At 45.5% G+C, this 20,927-nt stretch overlaps 1 protein-coding gene across 36 annotated transcripts in view; it reads right to left on the bottom strand.

Moving 5' to 3' along the window:
* FGFR2 (fibroblast growth factor receptor 2) overlaps positions 1-20,927 on the bottom strand; it is a 103,045-nt gene that overhangs the window by 25,646 nt on the left and 56,472 nt on the right. For 11 of the 36 annotated variants that reach the window (XM_070264123.1, XM_070269907.1, XM_070265946.1 and 8 more), the window contains 3 exons: positions 13,130-13,320; positions 11,851-11,998; positions 8,299-8,495 (listed from right to left, as the gene is read on the bottom strand). In XM_070264123.1, the coding sequence (XP_070120224.1) occupies positions 8,299-8,495; positions 11,851-11,998; positions 13,130-13,320 (536 nt within the window). 36 annotated transcript variants of the gene reach the window in all.

Here is a 20,927-nt window from a genome sequence, read left to right as displayed (position 1 = left end):
TGAGAGCAGCAAGTGCCTTTATTCAAAGGAGCCTGAGACCCAGGCACCTGGGGCCATTCTCTGCTTCTCCCCAGCCCTACTGGAAATTGGCTGATGTCCGGGCCATTCGGTGAAAATTGACTGCCTCTCGTCAACTTCAGCTTCAGAAACCAGTGGACTGAACATGTGGGACCAAAGAGTCAAATACATCTTTCTTCCTAATCACAGGGGGAGCTCCTCTCCCACCTAGGAGGGCGCAAGGCTTCACCACGTTTCCTTATTTTCCCTTGCCCATTTTAGTCTGCGTCTGATAAAACGGTTATTTCTTAACTATAACGTCTTCTCTTTGCTGGTGTCTGTGAATGAAAACGTGTGCAGAGCCCACTTGAAGGGCACTGCTGAGGATTACTGCTCAGTCACGGGCTGCTGGATACCACCTTCTTCTAAACCATAAACAAGACTTTGGCCCGAGAGAGTAGGAATATGGGGTTAAACAGGACCCATCGAAGCAGCCCACCCACCACCTCCGTTCTGCCCCCTGCACGACTGCCCAGGTTAACCATACTCCCCGGCTGTGCTTACAAACATCTTTTCAATCAGGGAGGCGAAGACCGAGCATAGACGAACAAATTTCACGGGGATGAACTTTTACAGTGGGGAGCTTGGATCATTCCCACAGGGAACCAGAGACCTATACTTCCCAGGGGACGTCCTGTTCAATAAGCCTTGATTCTTTCCTTCGTAAATCCAGATTGCCCTCAATGCAGTTTCTGGGAAACCCGAGAAGATGCCCAGGAATAGACTGAGGGGGGAAAAAATCACTTTAGGAATAGGAAGCTGGGAAAAAATCATTTTGGGAATAGGAGGTTGGTTTCTGTATTAAATCAAGAAATAGGCAATTTTTAACAGAATTTCTATTATCTTTTCAAATGTACATGAGTACATTTCTGAGCCTTCTGAGCAGTCTTTGCCAGAAGGAGTTATTCCTAACTTTTACTATGCAGATAGTATGAGCAATGTTTATTCATTGTGAACATCAAACAAAAAATTTTTTAAAAAGAAACTGAAGATAATTTTGGAGCTGAGAGAGGTATCATGGACATGTTAGGCTCCAAGAGGCTGACGCCTCACAGCCAAGTGTCCGGCCGCACAGGCAAATGGCAGAAACACGGAGGAAGAGACGAGAACGTAAATGCGTGAACTCCTATGGAATTCACCTCTGTACCCGACTGATGACACGGACTAGGAGGGACCCCACCCTGGCCAAACAGCAACAACTTCAAAGACCTCTGCATAGACTCCACGTGGGGCCCAATTCACTGTAGTGTGCTGACCGCAGGGACCCATCAGAAACCAGGATCTTTCAGAACATTATCCAGGTCTCCACGAACCACATGAACACCATGAGCTCCATCCACAGAGAAGGGCTCAAGAAGATTCAAGAATGGGTCTGGCCAAAGATACTTCCCCAAATCCTAATGTCTGGCATCAGGGCCCTATGCTATGGATGCAAAAGGAGGCTGGTATTTACAAAGACAAAAACCTGGAAGGTTCTCCCACAGGAGGAGGCAAAAGTCACCACTCATTGCAATGAGAAATTGTGCTCGAAGATCACTGGTGAGATTTAGGAAACCAGTGAAAGCCAGCATCCCAGCGAGACATATAAGGCCCCAGGGGCCAAGATGCGGCAGATTCCGCAGTCAGAACACCCCCTGTAAGGCCAGCAGCGGAGACCACCTCCACTGGCCTCTCAGGGCTCCCGGAATCCCACGATCCGTGCGTGGAGGACCCCACAGGGAGAGGAGGAGGCACCCACAGGGAACCAACAGGGGCACAGTTCTGGGTGAGGAGGCACGCCCCTCATCCCTGCCTTGTCCTCACAAATCACTGCTCTCATCAGTGAGCTGACAGAATTCGATGTGCGAAAGCAGCCTTCCCACGGTGAGGTGTGAGAACCAGGATTTAAAAAAAGTTTTGGGAAGGAACATAAGCGCCTTAGCAGGGGTCACCTTTGGGGAGTGCGATTAGGAGTTGAGGGAGGAGGCAGAAAAAAATCTGATTTCAGAATTTTCCAAACCATTTGCATTTCATCATCATGAAAATGTATCTCTTTTACGCTCTAGAAAAAGCACTTTCTCTGACAATAAAAATATTTTTTAGAATCATAAGGATCTGAACTGTGCATATCTCAGAAGGAAAAGAAAACAAAGGGCATAGGCTTCAAATACACTCTCTTCTAAAATGAGCTCAATGATGAAATCATGGCTTTCGCCCCTTCCCTGTGCTACCAGGCTGAGTATTGCAGCATCTCTGCATCCTTCCATGTGGGTACCCCAGTAACTGCCCCCAGCCATGCAGCCAACCCTAGTGAGTGCCCTTCCTTTGCCAACTGTTTATGACACGGGACCCCTCATTGGGCGGCGGCATCCTGACCAACGGCACCAGTGTGAGGCTGTGTGATCTGACTTTCGGGGTCCATGGCCCAGTTCAGGCACCGGCTAACTGTGAGAGCTTCAGGAAGTCACCTAACCTTCCCAAACTTGAGTTAAAAGGAGACAGCAACAGTTCCCACCCTACTGAGCTACTGGGAGGGTGAACCGGTAAAGCATTCACTGCTCAGCCGGAAACCTGCTAAGAGCTCAGGTATCATCTGCTACCCACACCACCATCGTTTCTCTTAGCGCCTCTTTTTAGAATCATTTGCTGCCCAGATCCAAGGGAGCTTATGATTGGCACCTTCTCTGGGGAACCCAAAGCATTTGGAGCCTCCCGTTTTTCTGTGTGTGAGATGCTGTCACACTGTGTGCAATGGGAAGAAAGCAAGCCCGCTGGCATTAGGGGCTGACTGCAGAACAGCATCTGCTTTACTGGTCTGGAAGGTGAGACCCTCTGCTTCCAGCCAGCAGGGCTGGGGCTCCAGGGAGCAGAAGAGCAAACTCAAGAAATAAAGGATCCAGGAGTCAGGGGCGTTCCCAGGGCAGGAGGAAAGCTGGAACATAAAAGCGTCCTCATGACAAATATGGCTTAGAGGCTGCTGAGGAACAGAACAACGTTAGACAGAAGTTAACTGTTCTGCAGCGGACCTAGGACCAAAAGGAACCTTCGCCCACAAACCTCTGGCAAAAGTTCACATTCATACACGCCTCCCCCTCCAAACCATTGTTTCAACAAGGTTTCAAAGCAAAAGCTTTTAAAATGGAAAACCTTTACAAACTTGGTTGCTGTCATTACTAGTAAAATCAAAAAATTGTCTTTACAAAAAGGATTGCTTATGGAAATTTTGTTGAGATTAGTATAGAGGTTTAGAGTCAATGTACAGATCTGGAAAATACTTCTGTAAAGACCACAGAGGAAAAAAAGGTAAGAAAATGCCAAAAGTATAAGAACTACAAAGGTCCATTGCTCTGTCTACAGAGGTATATCTTAATTTTACCTCCACGCATTTTTACTATGCTTTTAACACCCCCTCTGGGACTGTAAAATGCGACTGGCTTTCCCTTCACTCCGCTTTACTCCAAGAGCTAACATGTTTCCAGGGCTTGACACGATCCCCCCCAGGCGATTCCTCCTGAACACCAAGTTTCCCTGGGTCTTCCTTCGCCCAGATCCCACCCCTCCAGCAACTGCCACTGCCCACCTTCGAGTCCTTGCACTAATTCAGCACTATCAAATTACCACCCCCCCACCCCACACAACAAAATCATAATCTTCCCTATCAGATATTCTTTTTCAATTCTGAGGTTTCTTTTTTTATCTAATTCAAAAATATTCCACTGATAGTGGTGATTATGTTCGTTATTTATAAAATAAATGCTAACGCTCTAAATAAACTGTCTTCCACTCCCAAACCCTGGTGGGCACTTTTTAGTGTGTCTTTTCAGTCTCCAATTCAGCTTCCTCACTTTCCAGAATCTCTTTACCGAGCATCATAAATCAAGCTTTTAACTAACTGTGCCTTCTGTATATTTCCACAATACATACGGGAGATTAATCACGGACGTGGTTTTACTTCCTTTCTTTTTAAAGGGCCACCAAGAAATGGTGTTCTCTCTTTATACCAGATTAGACTGAACAACCAGGGGAACTCAGAAAAGCAGGCAAAAGCAAAGATGCCAGGGGAGAGTGGTGAATATTTGAGTGTTTACTCCTGAGGACTCACAAACACCCCTGGGACCACGGCCCGCCAGAGAAACCCTCTGACTCTCAGGCTGTGGATCCATGCTCCCAAACCAGGACAGAAGGTTCCGGAGTTCATATACTTTCGCTGTAAGCCCTGCCCACCACCCCCTGATGGCCGAACAAAAGCCTTTCACCACCTCAACCCAGGTGGCTGAGATAAAAGGTTCCAGGGGTTGGACTTTTTTTTTCCTTCCATAACAAAATTTAGGTAATTCCACGAGACGGTTTATCCAGCACTCGCTCTTCTCTCTTACCAAGTCTCCGCCCCCCTGTATCCTCTCCCCAGGACTCGATGAGTAAACCTATAACAGGAACAGCTCACCAGTCCCGGACGGGCTGGTTCTTCTTACAAGATCGCATCAGCCAAATGCAAGTCAGATCTTAGTCACACTGCCCGTCCTTTGGAGGCTGAAAAGAGAGGACGGCTAGATGGAGGCTGCGGAGGGAGGGGCACCCACACGAAAGGGCAGATTCCAGTTAAGCCAACCATGACCACTCTAATTACCCAAATGTTTTCGGGAACCAGTGAGGTTTCATTAGACCACTTGATTGACCAAAATACAGAGAATGTTCCGAGATCATGCTGTTTAGCTGCTAGGTAGTAAATGAGCGTCTAGAAGCAGAACTTCCCTTCCCAGAATTTGGTGTGTTCAATAACCATTAACACATGGCCCCCAGAGCTGGCTCCTGAATCCCATCCCACCCCCATCTCCGTCCTGTTCATCACATCCCTGGGAACATGCCATTTGTCCCAAGATACTGTTACACAACACGACCTTGACTGCCCCTCATTTTTCTCTAGTTTTCAATCTACCTGTATCAGCAACCAAGCGAGTGAAACTAAAGACCGAAAAAAAAAAATAGCCCACAGCCCCTTCTGAGATGCCGATGGTGGTGGGAAAGAGTGGGCGCTGCACACCCATGTGAGTCTCCCCACCCTATCTGTTTATGGAGACGGTTAAATCTTCATGCTGCCCTATGGAAACTTCTGGCTCCGGAGAAAGAACCTGATGCATTCACTTTCTGAAAAACCGATTCAATAAACCGAGCTACACCACAAGCCTCCTGAACAGACATCCTCGGTTTCCTATGCACCCCTCACCCTCACCACTCAAGTGATTTGTGCAAAACCCAGAAAGTGAAGCCCTCTCATTAACTCGTGGATGTGCAAAGGCCACTTCACAATGGCCACGCTGTCCACTGGCAACCCTGGAGACCTGTATGAGAGCGGACAAGCTCACAAAGACGCTTGACCGACCAACACCCCAGGACCACATCCAGCCAGAGAAACTTCTGACTCTTGCTAGGCTGGGCTGGTTCTTGCTGGTCCCCTTTAACATGGTGGATGCCCAAGGAGCAGGAGCAGGTGAGCAGTGTCTGGGCCAGTGTCCTGCCCGGAAACTGAATGTGGGGTGAGCCGTCAAGGGCAACAGAGAGACGCCATGTGCCACCCACCTTCCCCCACCAAAAAGTTGTTTCTCTTTTCTCAAGCATCACAACATATACAGAGTCTCAAAAAATTCAAGGTTACTGAGAAATGATCACTCACAAAGAATTTCTTCTTAGGTGCTGGAGAAAAACCTTTTTGTCTCAAAAAAAATAAACTGAAATGTCTGTCTTACACTGGTAAGTCTAGTACAGATTAATAAATGTCAAGAAGGAAAAACTCACAATAGGCTGAAAAAAAACAAAAAAAAAGCTTTTCTTGTTCTAAAAAGAGAACAATGACTGAGTTGAGTGAAATGCTATGTGTGTATGTGTGTTGGGGGAGGGGCGAGGGTCAGGGCCAAGACGATAGAATTCGGACTCCATCCTGAAGACACTGAGTGCTACCTGTGCGACAGAGGAGGCTGGGCAAACGCAGCACGAAAAGTGGCCTCACAAATGCCGAGGAACAACCCATCCTTAAGACAACTGATTACAGGCTCACCTGTCGCCAGGTAAAGGCATGCTTGGCATCCCTGTGGTATTTTCTCTGTCATCAACCTATCTGCCGGCCTTTCTGGGACTTTTCATTCTAGCTACAGTCCAGTAACTCCCTTTTATCCAGATACCTGATAGGCATCTCCTCCACCGAAGGGGCATGCTTGCTGACGAAGTGCTCTTTGCGAAATGAGCATCTGTGAAATGCATCCCATTTTGACATATAAGAGGAGCTGAGGAGTGTCGACATGCCCCCAAATAGTTTTATTTTTTCCAGGGGACTAGCATTTGCCCACTTTCCCTGCTTCTGTTAGGCTACTTGACCCTCCTGAAACACAAGGCAATCACATTTCAAATGAAGGTCCCCCAAAAACCTTGGAGCCATTGGTGAAGGAGACAGGCCATGCAACCTGGGTTAGATCAAGCACTCAGAAAAATCACGATGAAGGAAGGAAGGAGAGAGGGAGAAAAAAGGAGAAACGACTCTAAATAAAAGAAGAGCACTGCCACAGTTGCAGAAAAAAAGATGACAAAATAATGACGGAACAATGGTCTAGCTACATCAAATTACAGGTTTCCCCCAGAAGGTAGCATTTTTCCCTATTTAAAAAAATAATAATAGAGATGGAAACATCAGTCCCTTTTTCAACTCCCTGAGGTCAGGTCCTCGGGTGGTGGCTGTAAGAATGGCCCAGAGGTAACTGGTAAGGAGGGAGGGTGGGGGAGGGGTGGCTATGCCATCTGAAGGTCACTGAAGGCATCATCTGGCTATGTCAGGCAAGTGGCTTCCCTGGCCCCAAGAATGACAGTGGTGTCATTTTAAAAACAGCAGCATTCTTGGTGGCACGACTGACCCAATGGGCAGCTTTTTTCCCTTGCTCTTAACACAGTGCAGGTGTTCGCCTGTGCTTAACACACACTCCAAGTGGTATCCTCAGACTCCATGAAGAAATACCTGCTGGAAACCTGGCTTCAAACACGTCAACAAGGACCCAATCAGCCCAGAGTTTGGAGCTGGGTTGAGAACAGCAAGATCTATGCCAAAACTGCCGCTGACCAACTGGTTCCTAATCCTTCCTAATGCCTTGTCCAGAAAGAGTCATCACCACCTAAAGTCCCAGGAGGGGCAGGGCTGAGATTAACCCAGGGTTTCTCCAAGTGCATTTCAGAATCACCCAAAGTCTTACTTACAATGCAGATTCCTGGCCCCATTCAAGACAGACTGAACCAGAGTCTCTGGGGCAGAGACCAAGAAATCTGCAATTTTAACAAGCACCCCATAAATTCTACTAAAATACACACTGCAATAGAGCCACTGAGTTAGCCATTGTACTTGCTGTTTCAAAAAATGCCTTTATCAGAACCAAGTTCCAAATACTTCTGTAAACACTTTGCATTCACACCTGCCTTCCCTTTCCATCTTCGTGAACATAAAGGAAAGAGTCGAAGCGTTTCCTGGCCCACTCAGCTGTGCAGGACTTCGGTTGAAGGCAGATGTGTAGGCTCTACCTTCTCTTATCTCCCCAAAGCAAAATTAACCACAGACAAGCAAAAAGTTACCACCAAAGACCAAGCACGAGGTTAAAAACAAGCTATTGCTTATTCAGCATGAAAATCATCCCACCACAGAACCCACAGCCACACTTGTGAACTGCTAACAATAACGTAATATGTGCATACAACTCTACCTTCAGAATCAGAGAGGTGGAGCCAAAATTCAACTTAGAAAGACACCACGGGCCAGTTTTAAATCAAGTAGTAGTTCAGATTCACCTCTGGGACAAAGGTTTCTGACCTTGAATTAAAAAAAATAAGTCAGAGAACCAGAGTCTTTTCCTTTCCAAATAGTGGCATAAGTCTATCTCAAAAAAGCATGAGATCACAAGGAAGAAAAGTGGCCTGTGCCTCGAAGAGACTGCTGCACTTGAGTCTCAAACACACAAGGGTATCGCCTCCCTGTGTTATTTCCAGTCCTGCTGATCAGCTCTCTGATCCTCACACCACCATGCTTTCATGCCCTTGGAATTTGATTCAGTTGCCCCCATTGACACACCAGGACTTGACTCTCCAAATTCTAAACACTAATTGGACAGCGACCAAGAGGCACATGGGAAGCTCTCAGAAGTAATGGCCTCGAAGCAGAGGAAAAGACCCAAGAGCTGGCTGGGGCAAGGGGAGGAGTAAATTTCTTCAAACTCTTTATCTACTTTCTGTTACCTGTCTCCGCAAGGGGATGCGCTTGGTCAGCTTGTGCACAGCCGGCTGGCTGCTGAAGTCTGGCTTCTTGGTCGTGGTCTTCATTCGGCACAGGATGACCGTCACCACCATACAGGCAATTAAGAAGACCCCTATGCAGTAAATGGCTATCTCCAGGTAGTCTGGGGAAGCTGTAATCTCCTTTTCTCTTACGGGAGCTAGATTGCAGATCACAAGGAGGAACAGATAAGCAGGCCACAGAGTTAGGAAACTGGATTGATGCATCCTGGCATAACTAAAGGAATCAAAAGGAGACAACCGTTCCCAAGGATGGGCTTCCTGGGAACTCAATGCTGCAGAATGGCATGGTCCACGGCCCTGCCACGCACCTCTCCTGAGAACAGGTGAATAACCAAAGGCTCCTCGCTTTAGCACCAGGGCCTGGGGGGTCACTATCTCTGGCCTCAGTGGGCCTCTGCAACCCAGTGATAGATCAGCTCAGGCTATCAGGCCACATTCTGTTAGACATTTGGGCAGAATAGGACAGTCAACTGTACACACAACAAAAAAACTGTCTTCCATGATGGTCTCTAAAAATTCTAAAATATGAACGATGGCCACTTTTGTTTCTGGAGGGACAGTGACAATGCCTCAGTCTTATCTGAGGAGGCTCTTGCAAAGGAAGATGTGATACGGTGATTCCCCAGATGAAGACAGTTCCATTCGATAGGAAATAAATATTCATCTAGTAGGCTGTTGTGAAAAAGTTTCAAATTCCTTAATAAAGTCCAGCATATTATTCAACTAAACAAATTCATTTAATAGAAAAACTGAATTGCTGATAATATAGAATCATTATGTCCACACTACAAAAAGTTTGCAATATTCCTTAATCAATAGCCATGTCAATTTTTGTGTATCCGGTTACAGTGATGTTACAAATTTCCTCTTAAAGAAAATATAGAAATGGTATTGAATGTGAGTATACATATAATTACTTAATTTAGCACATTCTTATATCAACTCCCAATAATGTCTGCTCCCCCCTTAGTCCTCAATGGTCAATTTACAAGCAGTGTATTTCCAAGTAGTATTTTTCTCAAACTGCATCCTTAGTTAACGTGCTATTCCTTCAGGCAAACTGGTTAAGAAGTGCCAACTAGGCACCTGCAGAATGCAGTACTGTAAGTAAAAGCAAGCTCAACATAAGAGGCATCTCATTGTTTCAAAGCAAATATTCACAGAGCAGATTCACAACAAAAGGAAAAATGGATGCAATGCTATTATTTAAAGCTTATACATTTTAATCAGAAAAATACTTGCAAGATAGTCAAAACTCTCAGCAGCACAGCACACGATGAAATGATCAATTTATTTTTACTAGGTATAAAATAAGCATGCAGGTAGGCACCATACTCTAAAAATAAGGCATTAATAACTGGAGTGGAACATCGTGAGCTAGCAAACCATTGTCTATGCAGTTTCACAAAGGAAATGACCAAGAGGCAGATACGGCACAGTAGGGAGTGATTATCAGGAAAGTTCGGGATAGAGATGTCAGTTAAAGATTCAGAGAGTAGCAATATTTAGGCAATAGGGCTTCACGGATGTTGATTTCTCTGCAGGGCAGAAATAACATCAAGCCCAAGACGGCAGGAGCATGCTTTGCAGTAAAAGCAAACTGAGTCCCTCCTATTGCACCATGCAGCAAGCCACCGATTCCCAGGCAGGTAACACACTGCTTCTGTACGTCCTACGTTCAGAGGTGCTTCTCCCCAGGCACCTCGACATTCATTCATCTATTTACATCTCGTTGAAAACAGAAAGTGGAACAAAAGTACATATGGGATTTTAGCAAAATGGCATTTGAAATGAAAAAAAATTACTTTGAATTTTCCAAAGTAATTTCAACTTCTTCCTTAAGAGAAGTGGGGATGGGCAAATTTATATATTGACTCAATGCGCCTCACTAAAAATATAAGATCCCTTTGGGTTTTTAGGGTGAAATTTCACTGGATCATAAATGCAGGTGTGGGATCTCATTGTAAGTGAATTTCCAAGGCAACTTTCTTATCCCTGGGGGATAATTTCAAACATTTTTAAAAAATCTTTATGCAAGGATAAAAGGGGCCATTTCTGAGAACAGAAGCTGTGTTAATTTTATAGCAATCAACCAAGAAAAGGAAAAAAACCATGGAGAGAAAGAGCAGTATATACCTGGCAGAACTGTCAACCATGCAGAGTGAAAGGAGATCCCAATAGAATTACCCGCCAAGCACGTATATTCCCCAGCATCCTCAAAAGTTACATTCCGAATATAGAGAACCTCAATCTCTTTGTCCGTGGTATTAACACCGGCGGCCTAGAAAACAAGGGAAGCAAGAGAGAAGGCTAGACAACAAGGAATGATTGTGGAGGGGGCCATGGAACCACGAGGCGTCACACCAGGCGCTCCAGCAGGGGCTGGCCACCAGAAGATTCCGATTGCAACCCATCCACAAAGCCCACAACCGAGACATCGAGCGACACTGAGCAGCTCACCTCCACAGGCCCGTCACCACACCGGCTTCACCACCTAGACATGCATGCAATCAAACACATGGAAAAATCAACCCACAGGGATCCAGTCTTTTGGCCTTTGCTTTGGATTTAAGGGGTGGTTTTCCAAAAGGATAGCACCCAAGAAGCTATGTTGGGTTCTGGTTCTGTTGGCTGCAGAGTCCCATCTTGAGCCAAGGATGGTACTGCCTAAATTGTTGTGTTGTAAAAGAAAACCTTGCAGATAAGCCCAAGTGGATCCCCGGCATCTCCTTCCAGCTCTGTGGGAACCAAGTGGGATGGAAGGTCATGTTGGTTACCAGGCTCTGGTTATTTTTACCCCTGCATAACCATCTTGGCTTACATTGCATTGAAAGAAAATGGAAGAAAGTATGATCTTGGTAGCGAAGAAACTGAGCTTTTTTTCCTTCTTCAATATAAACATTTGAATGTGAGTCAGGATAAACTAAGAAAGTCAACTTGCTGCCTTCAATAGCATCCAGCAGTACATTCATTCAGTAAGATGGACAACCCTCAAACTTGGGATGGCAAGGCCAAGGACAGTATCTCCTAACTCTTAGTTCTACAACCAAGGAAATGACGCTTTGTTGGACAAATGCTATCATGCCAACATTTCTCTAAAAATTTGGGGCAGAAGGAGGTATGAATTCCGTTGATATACAAATGCCACCAATTCACTAGGCATGCAGGTGTGTGTCTAAAATGGTGTTTAAGGGCAGTAATGATGGGAAATGTGCAGCCCAAACAAGATAAACCAGAAGGAACAACTTAAAAACTGGGTGGGGGTGGAGGGGAATCTTTAGAAGAAATTAGAGGAATCACTTTGAACATTGTGGGCATTTTTCCATGGCTGCTGGCATCCTACCAGCTGCATCACCAAAGAAAGATGATTATGAATATACCAAAGCCACAGAGTCATCCTATAAGCTGCCTGCAGTCTCCCAAAGCACCAAGTCTTTCAGCTTCTATATCCAGCCTTCGTTTAAAAAAACAAAAAAACAAAAACGTTGTTACCTTGCTGTTTTGGCAGGACAGTGAGCCAGGCAGACTGGTTGGCCTGCCCTATATAATTGGAGACCTTACATATATACTCCCCAGCATCCGCCTCAGTCACATTGAACAGAGCCAGCACTTCTGCATTGGAACTATTTATCCCCGAGTGCTGGAACAGACACAGGAGAACAATGTAACAGCCAACCAACCGGGAAGGACTTTGCACTGTCTAGGGTCCCACCACCAACACACCCACAAAAAAACAACCTCCATCACATCTAAACAGCAGCATTAAAGGGCTGTGGGTTTAGAAAGAACAAAATAAGTCAACTGGTGCACAGTAGAAGTGACCCGGTGCTCTTGAGAGGGTGGAAGTGTGTGATCAATATCTAGCCGAATGGGTTAGCAGTACCCCAGGATGGTCACCTTCGTCCAGCTGTTTTGATCCTTGGTATTCTCAGCTGGAGAGAACACCTCGCTGGTTAAGAGTTCTTGGTTCAGCCGCCTATGGTTCTACAGAAAGGCTGCTGTTATTAAGGACATTCTCTACCGGCAACTAAATGGGGCAGGCATGGTAGGCAGCGAGTGGTTAAGAAGTGCACAGACTTAGCTGCCACTTGCTATCACCATCCTGAAGAGCAAGACAAATCTAAAAAATAAAGAGGCTGATGCTATTAAAACAGGGACTTGCAAGAAACCAAATAAGAAATATAAGAAGAAAGTTTCCGGTTCAACACTTCACTAGCACAGAAGCATTTTCTAAAGTTTATTGTCTAAACTGCGTGTGAGTGAATCTCAAAGATTAAGGAATTTCTCTTAAAAGGAAAATTTAAACTGTTTCTAAAAAGTGGCTACTAAAATTCGACCCCAACGTCATAGTAAGAGAAAACAGCAGCAGCGTAACAGTCAACACTGGCACAATGCCTGGAGCTTACACAGCTCCTTCCATCTACTCCATCCCATTTATTCTGCCCAACCGCCCCGTAGGGGAGATATCATCTGGTTCCCACTTTTACAGATGTGCGGCTATGCCTGAACGTCTCCTCTAAGATCTCAGAGCTGATAAACAGCTGAACTATTCTGACTCTAACTTTAGGGGTCCTTCCACTGCCTCAAAGCTCCCTTCTGAAATTTTATTAGCAAGCCTAATGATCTACTGATTCTCCAAACGCACTCTGTACTGACCAGTCAAATGGGAGAATCACCTTCTCTCAAATTCAACAGGAAATCAAAGCACCTGTGGCCAGACCCATCAGGGAGACCCCAGTTGTGGGTACCTTCAGATTCAGAAAGTCCTCACCTTCAGAACTTTGAGGTAGGGCAGCCCGTCGGGCCCGTATTTACTGCCGTTCTTTTCCACATGTTTGATCCACTGGATGTGGGGCTGGGCATCGCTGTAAACTTTGCAGACAAACTCCACATCGCCTCCCACCACGGTGGAGGCATTTGCTGGCAGTCCAGCTTGGAGGATGGGCCGGTGTGGTGATCGCTCTGATGGAGAGAGGGGAGAAAGGGGGATCGGGGATGCGAGGAGGAGAAAGGAATAAATAAGTTGTGTTGTCCAGAAGGCTGTTCATGAACTCAAGCCAAAAAGGCCTCAAGTCTGCTGGCTGACTCCTTTGAAATAACACCGAGGCCCAATGCATAACAAAAACAACTTCAAAGAGACTGCTGGAGTGCGACCCTTGTAAAAAGAATACTTATTTAGAAAACTGGGAAAAGAACTTATTATATCTCAAGTTATTGGTTGCCCATGGCCACCTAATGAACAAAGGAAGAGATTTTATTTTGACAATCTCAAAGACAAATGTCAGGGGAATGGGTGCTCCTTCAATTATTCCATTTGGGATCATATCGGAAACTCACCTTGCCCATAGCTTAACATCACAGGTAAGTGACAAGACTAACTTTAAGGTCACCCTGAATACCAAAATCCTCCTACACACAGTGCCTCCCGATACACTTCTAAGATGCTCTAAGAAGACTTCCATCTCTTGTTTTAAAAAGAAAATAAACTAAAAGCTAAAGCCCAAAGTTATGAATAGATCAAATGAACAACTAGTTTCATCTCTTTAGCATGGATTTACTCCATTCATTCATCGTTCCATTCATCCATTCATTTCCTTGATAAATATTGTGTTACTGTGTGCCACACGGGAGATGCACAAGTAGACATTCCTTAGCTTATTCAGATGTGGCACTGAAAGAAACAAAGTGCCACTGCTTCGCAAACCCTAGTCATGGTGTAGACTGTCTTAGGGAGGCCCCACAGAGGGTATGCTTGCAATTACTCCCCGCTCTCACTTGTCTTGCCTTTCTCTCTCGGGAAAAAGTTCTCAACAAACGACACCCCCTCTTGTCTCATCCCTGGAAAGGTTCCTCTCCAGTTCAGAGGCGGTCTCTGCAGAAATCTTTAGAGGCAACTATGTCAAAGTGTGTGGAATCTACACACAAGGGTCCTCAAGAATCAAGTAACAGACCAGCCTACTGTGTGATTTTGTCCACAAAGGCACTATAAAAACAAACGGACCAGAACCTTCCTACATGGCAGCTCAGTCAAAAGCCACCCATATCCAGACACCTGTCCATTCGGTTATCGCCCCATCCCCACATGTACCAGCCATCCTCCCCGTCTCCCTCAGCAGACTGTGGAGACCACTGCCTTTAACCTCCAGCTTAAAAAGTTGCCAAGGGAAATAACAAGATCCCAACCAGCCCAACACACCAAGGATGTCTCCACACTGCACCTGCGTAGCCCGTGCACTGGGCTGGAAACAGCAAACCAGAAGGATAGATACCTACGTCTTTCCATATTTGGGCCTTGCAGATTAAAATGTCATTATGTGGAATTTGTTGGTCAAGAGCCAGACCATGTGCAAATTGATTTTACTGCATAAGCCTGTTGCTGGTCTTTAAAAACATTTTTAAAAAAACAAAGAAAAAGTGCTAGTGGTTACTCTTAGCACATTTCATTCCAGAATCTCCCATCACTTCACAGACACCTAGATTTACATAGCAAAAAGATGTGGATTTCAGAGCCCCCAAAGAAGTCATTCATTTGTCCCAATATCATCTACATAGGCTGAGCAAAAAACCCAGAAGTCAAGACTGCTACTTTTTGTGGGCAGAAAATCTCAAAGCTGGGATCCCTTCAAACATCACCAGAAATCCTCACTCTTTGGCTGATACATCATCCCAGCGATGGGCCGCAGCAAGCCTCCTGGGCAGGCCTGGCAGCCAGCTGGATGCTACAGGGACCCGCTTGCAGCTGGCAGGGATGGAGATCTGGTTTAACCCCAGCTGGCCCCATCCACATGAGAAGAACAGAGTTAAGTCCACACACTCTCCTCACCAGGCCTCCTCTCAAGAGATCGAGTGTGAGGGGAGCTGTCCTCTGGGCTGGATACTGCCAGCCAAGCACACAAAATACGCCCCTTTGTACTGATCAAATATTGAAGTGGTTTACTCCTGCCCATAGAAAAGTGAATTTTAGGTATCAATTCATTCTCTGGCTCAGTTTTCCAGTTTTACGCTCAAGCGTTTGTGTGTTCAAAGATAAATATTTAGAGTGGACCTAAATATTTATTCTTAGAAACAAAGGTACTATAAAATCTTAAATGTCATAAGCCAGATCAACGGAATTTCAAACCAAGTCTTCTTTCTTAAACATACTTGTTTCTATAAATCGTTTCACAAGCAAACATTGTGCATGTAATACCAAATAACGATGCCCCGTGAACAATGAGTGCTTTCATACAGCCCCACATCTCTGGCCTGCGCCAGCCTTCAGCAGAGAATTTAGTCACTGGGGCAACACTGGCAAGACCCGCTGCGGAGCTGCAGTCCTGTTTCACTTGTGGTCAACGTGCTGCTGAGCTCCAGTTATTAAGTTATTCCACGGCTATCCGGACTATTTTCACACACAGGCACAAAAATCTTTGCAATGGTTTAATGTTATTGCATTTGCAAATTACGGCATACCAAACGTTACCCGCTTGCACTCTTGAATTCATCCTTTCAAATTTTCTCACCTTATACAAAAAAACCTCTTAACCTCCCCGACTCCCCCTCGGCCCTCTCTCACTTTGGGTACAAAAACTGCAGGCGAGATCGCTCTGTAATCGAAACCTTACACCGTCTTCCAAAACTTATTACAGCTGCCTTCAGTATAAAATGAAACCTTAGAGAATGTTATTTAAAATGTTTTTAAAAAGTCAGTAGGCCTCATGTTTCGTTTCTCCACATCAGGCTTTGATTTCCTTTGCAACCTTATTCTCTGCCCTTAAACAAGTTGGAGAACGAGGCCTGAAACATCTTGGAAGAGGTCCCGGGATGCCAGCATCTGCAGAGCATGGCGCTCCCCCGTCACACCCTTCAGCCATCACTCTGCCCTTAGTGTCCGTCAGACCCTTAAGAACAGTGATCAGTAGGTAAGGGGGACGACAGCACTTGGACTCCTCTTGTAACTTCTGAAAAGTTGGGGTGAAAGCAGGGCGCAGACAGCAGCCGGGGGAGCAGGCTGGGTGGCACTCCTGCAGAGACAGGCAGAGCAGGTGGCCGGGCCCAGGGTCCACTTGGGAAGCACTGCAGGAAGATGGTGGGCACAGTGATGACCAAGACCCTCCAATGGCTAATGTGCTCTCCCCGGAACCCCTCCAGGACCTGGGCAAACCAAACCCCTCGGTTTGCAACGTTTTGGGCAGCAAGCTAATATAAACTGAATTGGTCAATGAATTATCTCTGGATGAGAGAATAAAACCCGAGCTTGGCCCATCTCTTGTTCTTCTAGGTGACAACAAAACTCACATCTTCTCCACCAGGGAAGATTTACAGTTTTAGGCCACGTTCTCTTACAGCATGATTAACTTGCAGATATTATACAAAACAGATCTTCCTCTTTATAGAGGGAGTAAAACAAATACACAGAAAACAGAACAACTGACAAGCAGTTCACCTCTGCGTCTTTACTGCAATTTTTTAAAATATATATTCTCAATGCAGCAGGTTGCAGATGTACAGTACACAGACCTGAAACAGGATGAGAACCTTTAAAACAGCAATTCTAAGGTCCCTGTGTGAATTCCAAATTAAGACAGAGTGGAAAGGAGTCCAAAGGGTGCGGCAGCTGCCGACGGGACAGTTGGCTGCACTGCTGGAATGAGCTTCCACCAAATAAATGCGTAGTAAACACAGGCTGAAGTGCTCTAAAAAAGACATTCTCTCCCCCATGTTTTCTCTGTCTCTCTCTCCCTCCCTTTTGTCAAGTGCTCCACATGAGTCCACTTTACTAAAGCAGAAGGCCCGGCTGCTAGGACTCTAAATATCAGGACTGACTCCCCCCAAACCCTGGCCTGAAGCTGGGAGCCACAAGCACGAGGGCAGGGGGAAAACAGCCTGCTCCATTCCAAGGGGTAATTATTGAGAACCAGAGAGAGAGAGAGAAAATACCTGAGTGACAAAGAATAAATCTCTGTTAATTGACCATTGAAACCTTATAACATGCCAGTCCTCCTCTGGACATAATAATATGTTTGCTCATAAGAGATCTACAACTTTTGCTCCGACACAGCAAAAGCTATAAAAAAAGGTCCACCAAGCAGAGAGGCCTCATGTCGACAGGCTCAGTAAATACGCATCTCGGGATCAGAAGGAGAACCAGCTTCTTAAATTACACCTATAAATTAATCAAGCCCAGAGTAGCTGGTTTCCCAGCACCCACTGGTTTTCTAAGTATTTCTCCCCAAAAGTTAAGCAGTGCCTGCCGCAAAGAACCATTTCAAAACCGCTCTCTGGCAGCAAAACACCAAGAGACTCGAATCACGCTGAGTGCCTGGGAGTGATCTGGACGCGGCCAGTCCCCTGCTCCCGGACGCACATTCACGTCAGGAGCCGAGAGAACCCTGCCTGCCTGTCTTTAAATTAAAATCAAAATTTAATTACCTTTCCTCTAAAATGGAGTTTCTTAGCAACTCCAAGGGGCTGAATAGGGAAAGAACATTCTGCGATTGGGAAGACAAGGGAAAACAACCGAGAAGTCTTGTTTCTAAAGCCCAGCCTAGCTTTTTTCTAAAGAGGAGGCGGTGGTTGCTTTTGTTGCATAAAAACGCACTAAACCAGTTAGCATGGGGCATGGTTATTAGGGGAGGCCGATCAAAGCCTTTCTGAAGTCTGAGGAGCCCAACAACCTGCTAAAGACCTCACGCTAATTACCATTAGTGGAATGAGTTCATTGCCTTGTCAGGACTCCGCCTAATGCACTCAAACCAGACAGGCTCAATCCAGTTGGCTTCTGAGTTGAGTTTTCCCGAAGCTTGCTCCAGCCTCTGGAGACTGGCACAAAAGGAAGTCAGAACTAAAAATGACCAGTGGGAAAAGGTAAGGTTAGGATATAGGTTGAGAAGAAGCAGTATCCTTTCAGAAAGAATCAAGGTACCCATGGCCACTATTTTGGCCTGACATCTTCTAGAACAGACTAGTGGGGCCTGGGATGCTGGGCACCTGGAATTATTTTTCTTTAAAAAAAAAGAAAAGGAAAAATGCGTTTTTGTAGGAAGTGACTGGTTTGCTGCTCTTTCTCTGTCCTAGGCTTAGCTGAGCCTCATTTTCCTCCTGCCTGGACATCCGACTCTGGAAAGTCTTACAGAATGGGGCTGGGGATCCAGCTTCCTCCAAAACATACATGTTTCTCAACAGAGAGCGCAAAGTCTGCAGAGCAAGCTTCTTTGGGGCAGGCCTAAGTGTCATCCCTCCAGCTCTGGGGTCCCTCAGTGACTTACGGAGGCTGCACCATGTGAAATGCTAGAAGCAAAACACCACTAATTCCTTTGTGCCTGCTCGATGAGCTGGAGAAGCCGAGTAAGTGCTAGCTGAGGCCAGCGGCCTGGGAAGACCAGAGCAGGTGGAGGCAAAGTGCCTTCCCTAATTAATGTCAGAGACGGTATTATTTGGCTGGGGGATGAGTGGCTTCTACCAGCTGGGTGTCAATTTAGGTCTTCTTGGGCAAATTACAGCAGCAGGCCTGTGTGTTATTTACACCCCAAATGTTTACAATACCCTGAGCTCTCTCTGTGCCTTCAAAAAGTTAAACCAGAACTATGACCCCTTGGGGATCACAAAGTTAGGTCAAATTTAGGTTCAAAAACGCCTTTCCTTTCGTGAAAAGAAGACACAGCTTTGGGATGATGCAAAGTTCTGCGAATGGATAGTGGTGATGGTTGCACAACAATGTGGTTATACTTAATGCCACTGAATTGTACGCTCAAAAATGGTTACAATGGTGCATTTTATGTTATATGTATATTAAAACAATTAAAAAAAGGATATTTCACAGAGTGAACAAGATATAGGGTCACAGAAAACCCGCCTTTTCCGTTAGTTAAGTATATTCATCTTGTCCAGTTTACAAAAGGAGAGCTTTTCTCTCTCCTGACACACAGACTCTGCACAAGGTCCCTCCCTGTATTGTGCATGGTTTTCACACTGATGTAAAACTCAGACGTCAGTCTGCTCAGGCTCCCTCCTGAGGAGCTGGGGTAAACACAGCTGAGCAGTCACGCTGGGGAGCTACGCCACAGAGCCCCAGCACCCTGCCACTTGCCACAGGGGGTGCAACATCTTTCAGGAATGCCAGATTATCAGCTGCTGTCTGCATAGCTGGGTTCCCTTCATGAGAAGAGTATGCTAGAAACGCAAAAAAACAAAAAAAGAAAGAAAGAAATAGTCCAGGAATTAAACATAGCCTCTTATTACAAAGGCTGAACTCTGAATTAGAATACCTTCTTCCAAATGACTTGCAAAGAGGCTAAAAGGGAGCTTCTTCGGGAGTCCCCAAAGACAGCGGCACTCCAAATGAGGCTCTCTTGGTTGAAAATGTTTTGCTGGAATCTACCAAAAAGGATCCACTTAGGCCACCTCTAGAAATTTGTCCTAGAAAAGTAATTCACCCAGGTGCCCAACAAATAGGAGTCTACAAAGCTTGTCACTGTAGCCTTTTCTGTAACTGGAAAACAAAAGACCTACACAACCTAAATATCCACCGACGGGGGAACGATTAAATAAATTATACCATGGCCGTGACAGAATAGCACATGGGCCACTAATAAGAATGAATGAGAGCAATATGTATAGACACGGAAAGATGTCCACAGTAATAATGTTGACAGGTTTCATCAACTTTCACCATTAAAAAGCCTTACTTCTAGAGGAAGTCTAGAAAAATCTATCACACTAATCTCTCAGATGCCTTATTTTGCTCCTGGGGTGGCTGGAGCAGAAGCCAAAGCTTTCAGCCCATCTGAGCAAACAAGAAATGCCTCCCTTTGGTAACGAACCACATGAGAAGTCGAACTATAAATCCTCATTTGTTTTCTTAGAGGCAAACTCAGACACTGAAAATAAAAGTGATTCAGATTCTCCTTGCTATTCACATCATCTAAAGAGAAGCTTCAGAATAGTCACCCGGCTCACAAAAGGCACCAATTCGACTTCCACTTCTCTTCTCCCTGTCCAAGCTGGATGGGATGACTTGAGTGTGTGGCCCAGCCCATTCCCTATTGAACATTCAGCGGTGGTTTCACACACAGAATGGTTTTCTTTTGGACAAAATGTAAAATTTAAAGGACTACATCTGTCACTTTTCAGTCCCAATCCAGAGTGTATACTGAACCAAACAAAACGAAGACTTCCTTTTTCAAATAGAGCACAACTTCTGAAAGATCCTTCTGGAAGCCTATCTAATGCCTGTCTCGCAAAAGATCACTTTCATCGTGACATGGTGGGGAGTACGTCTGGGGCACGATCTGACCTGCTGATTTGTACACTTATTCGGGATGGACAGAATTGCTACAGGCCTTGTTTGAGAGAATCCCATAAGGGGAGGCTCTGAGTGAGAGAAAGGAAAAGTAGAAGTTCTATCAAGATCCAGGAATCTCCATCCCTATTTACTATCATCTCACTGTGACAGTCTGGGGTCTTTTGTGCTGTGACATGAGAACCCCAAGAGGGCAAAGCCCGTGTGTCATTCAACCGATTGTCATGTCTCCTCCAGGCCAAGAACAGGCTGCTCCACAGACGGAGGATTCATCACTACCATACAATAA

Source organism: Equus caballus, chromosome 1 (assembly GCF_041296265.1).
Source record: "Equus caballus isolate H_3958 breed thoroughbred chromosome 1, TB-T2T, whole genome shotgun sequence".
Taxonomy (NCBI): domain Eukaryota; kingdom Metazoa; phylum Chordata; class Mammalia; order Perissodactyla; family Equidae; genus Equus; species Equus caballus.
Note: the sequence above shows the minus strand (reverse complement) of the source record. Positions and strands in the feature narration are given on the sequence as shown.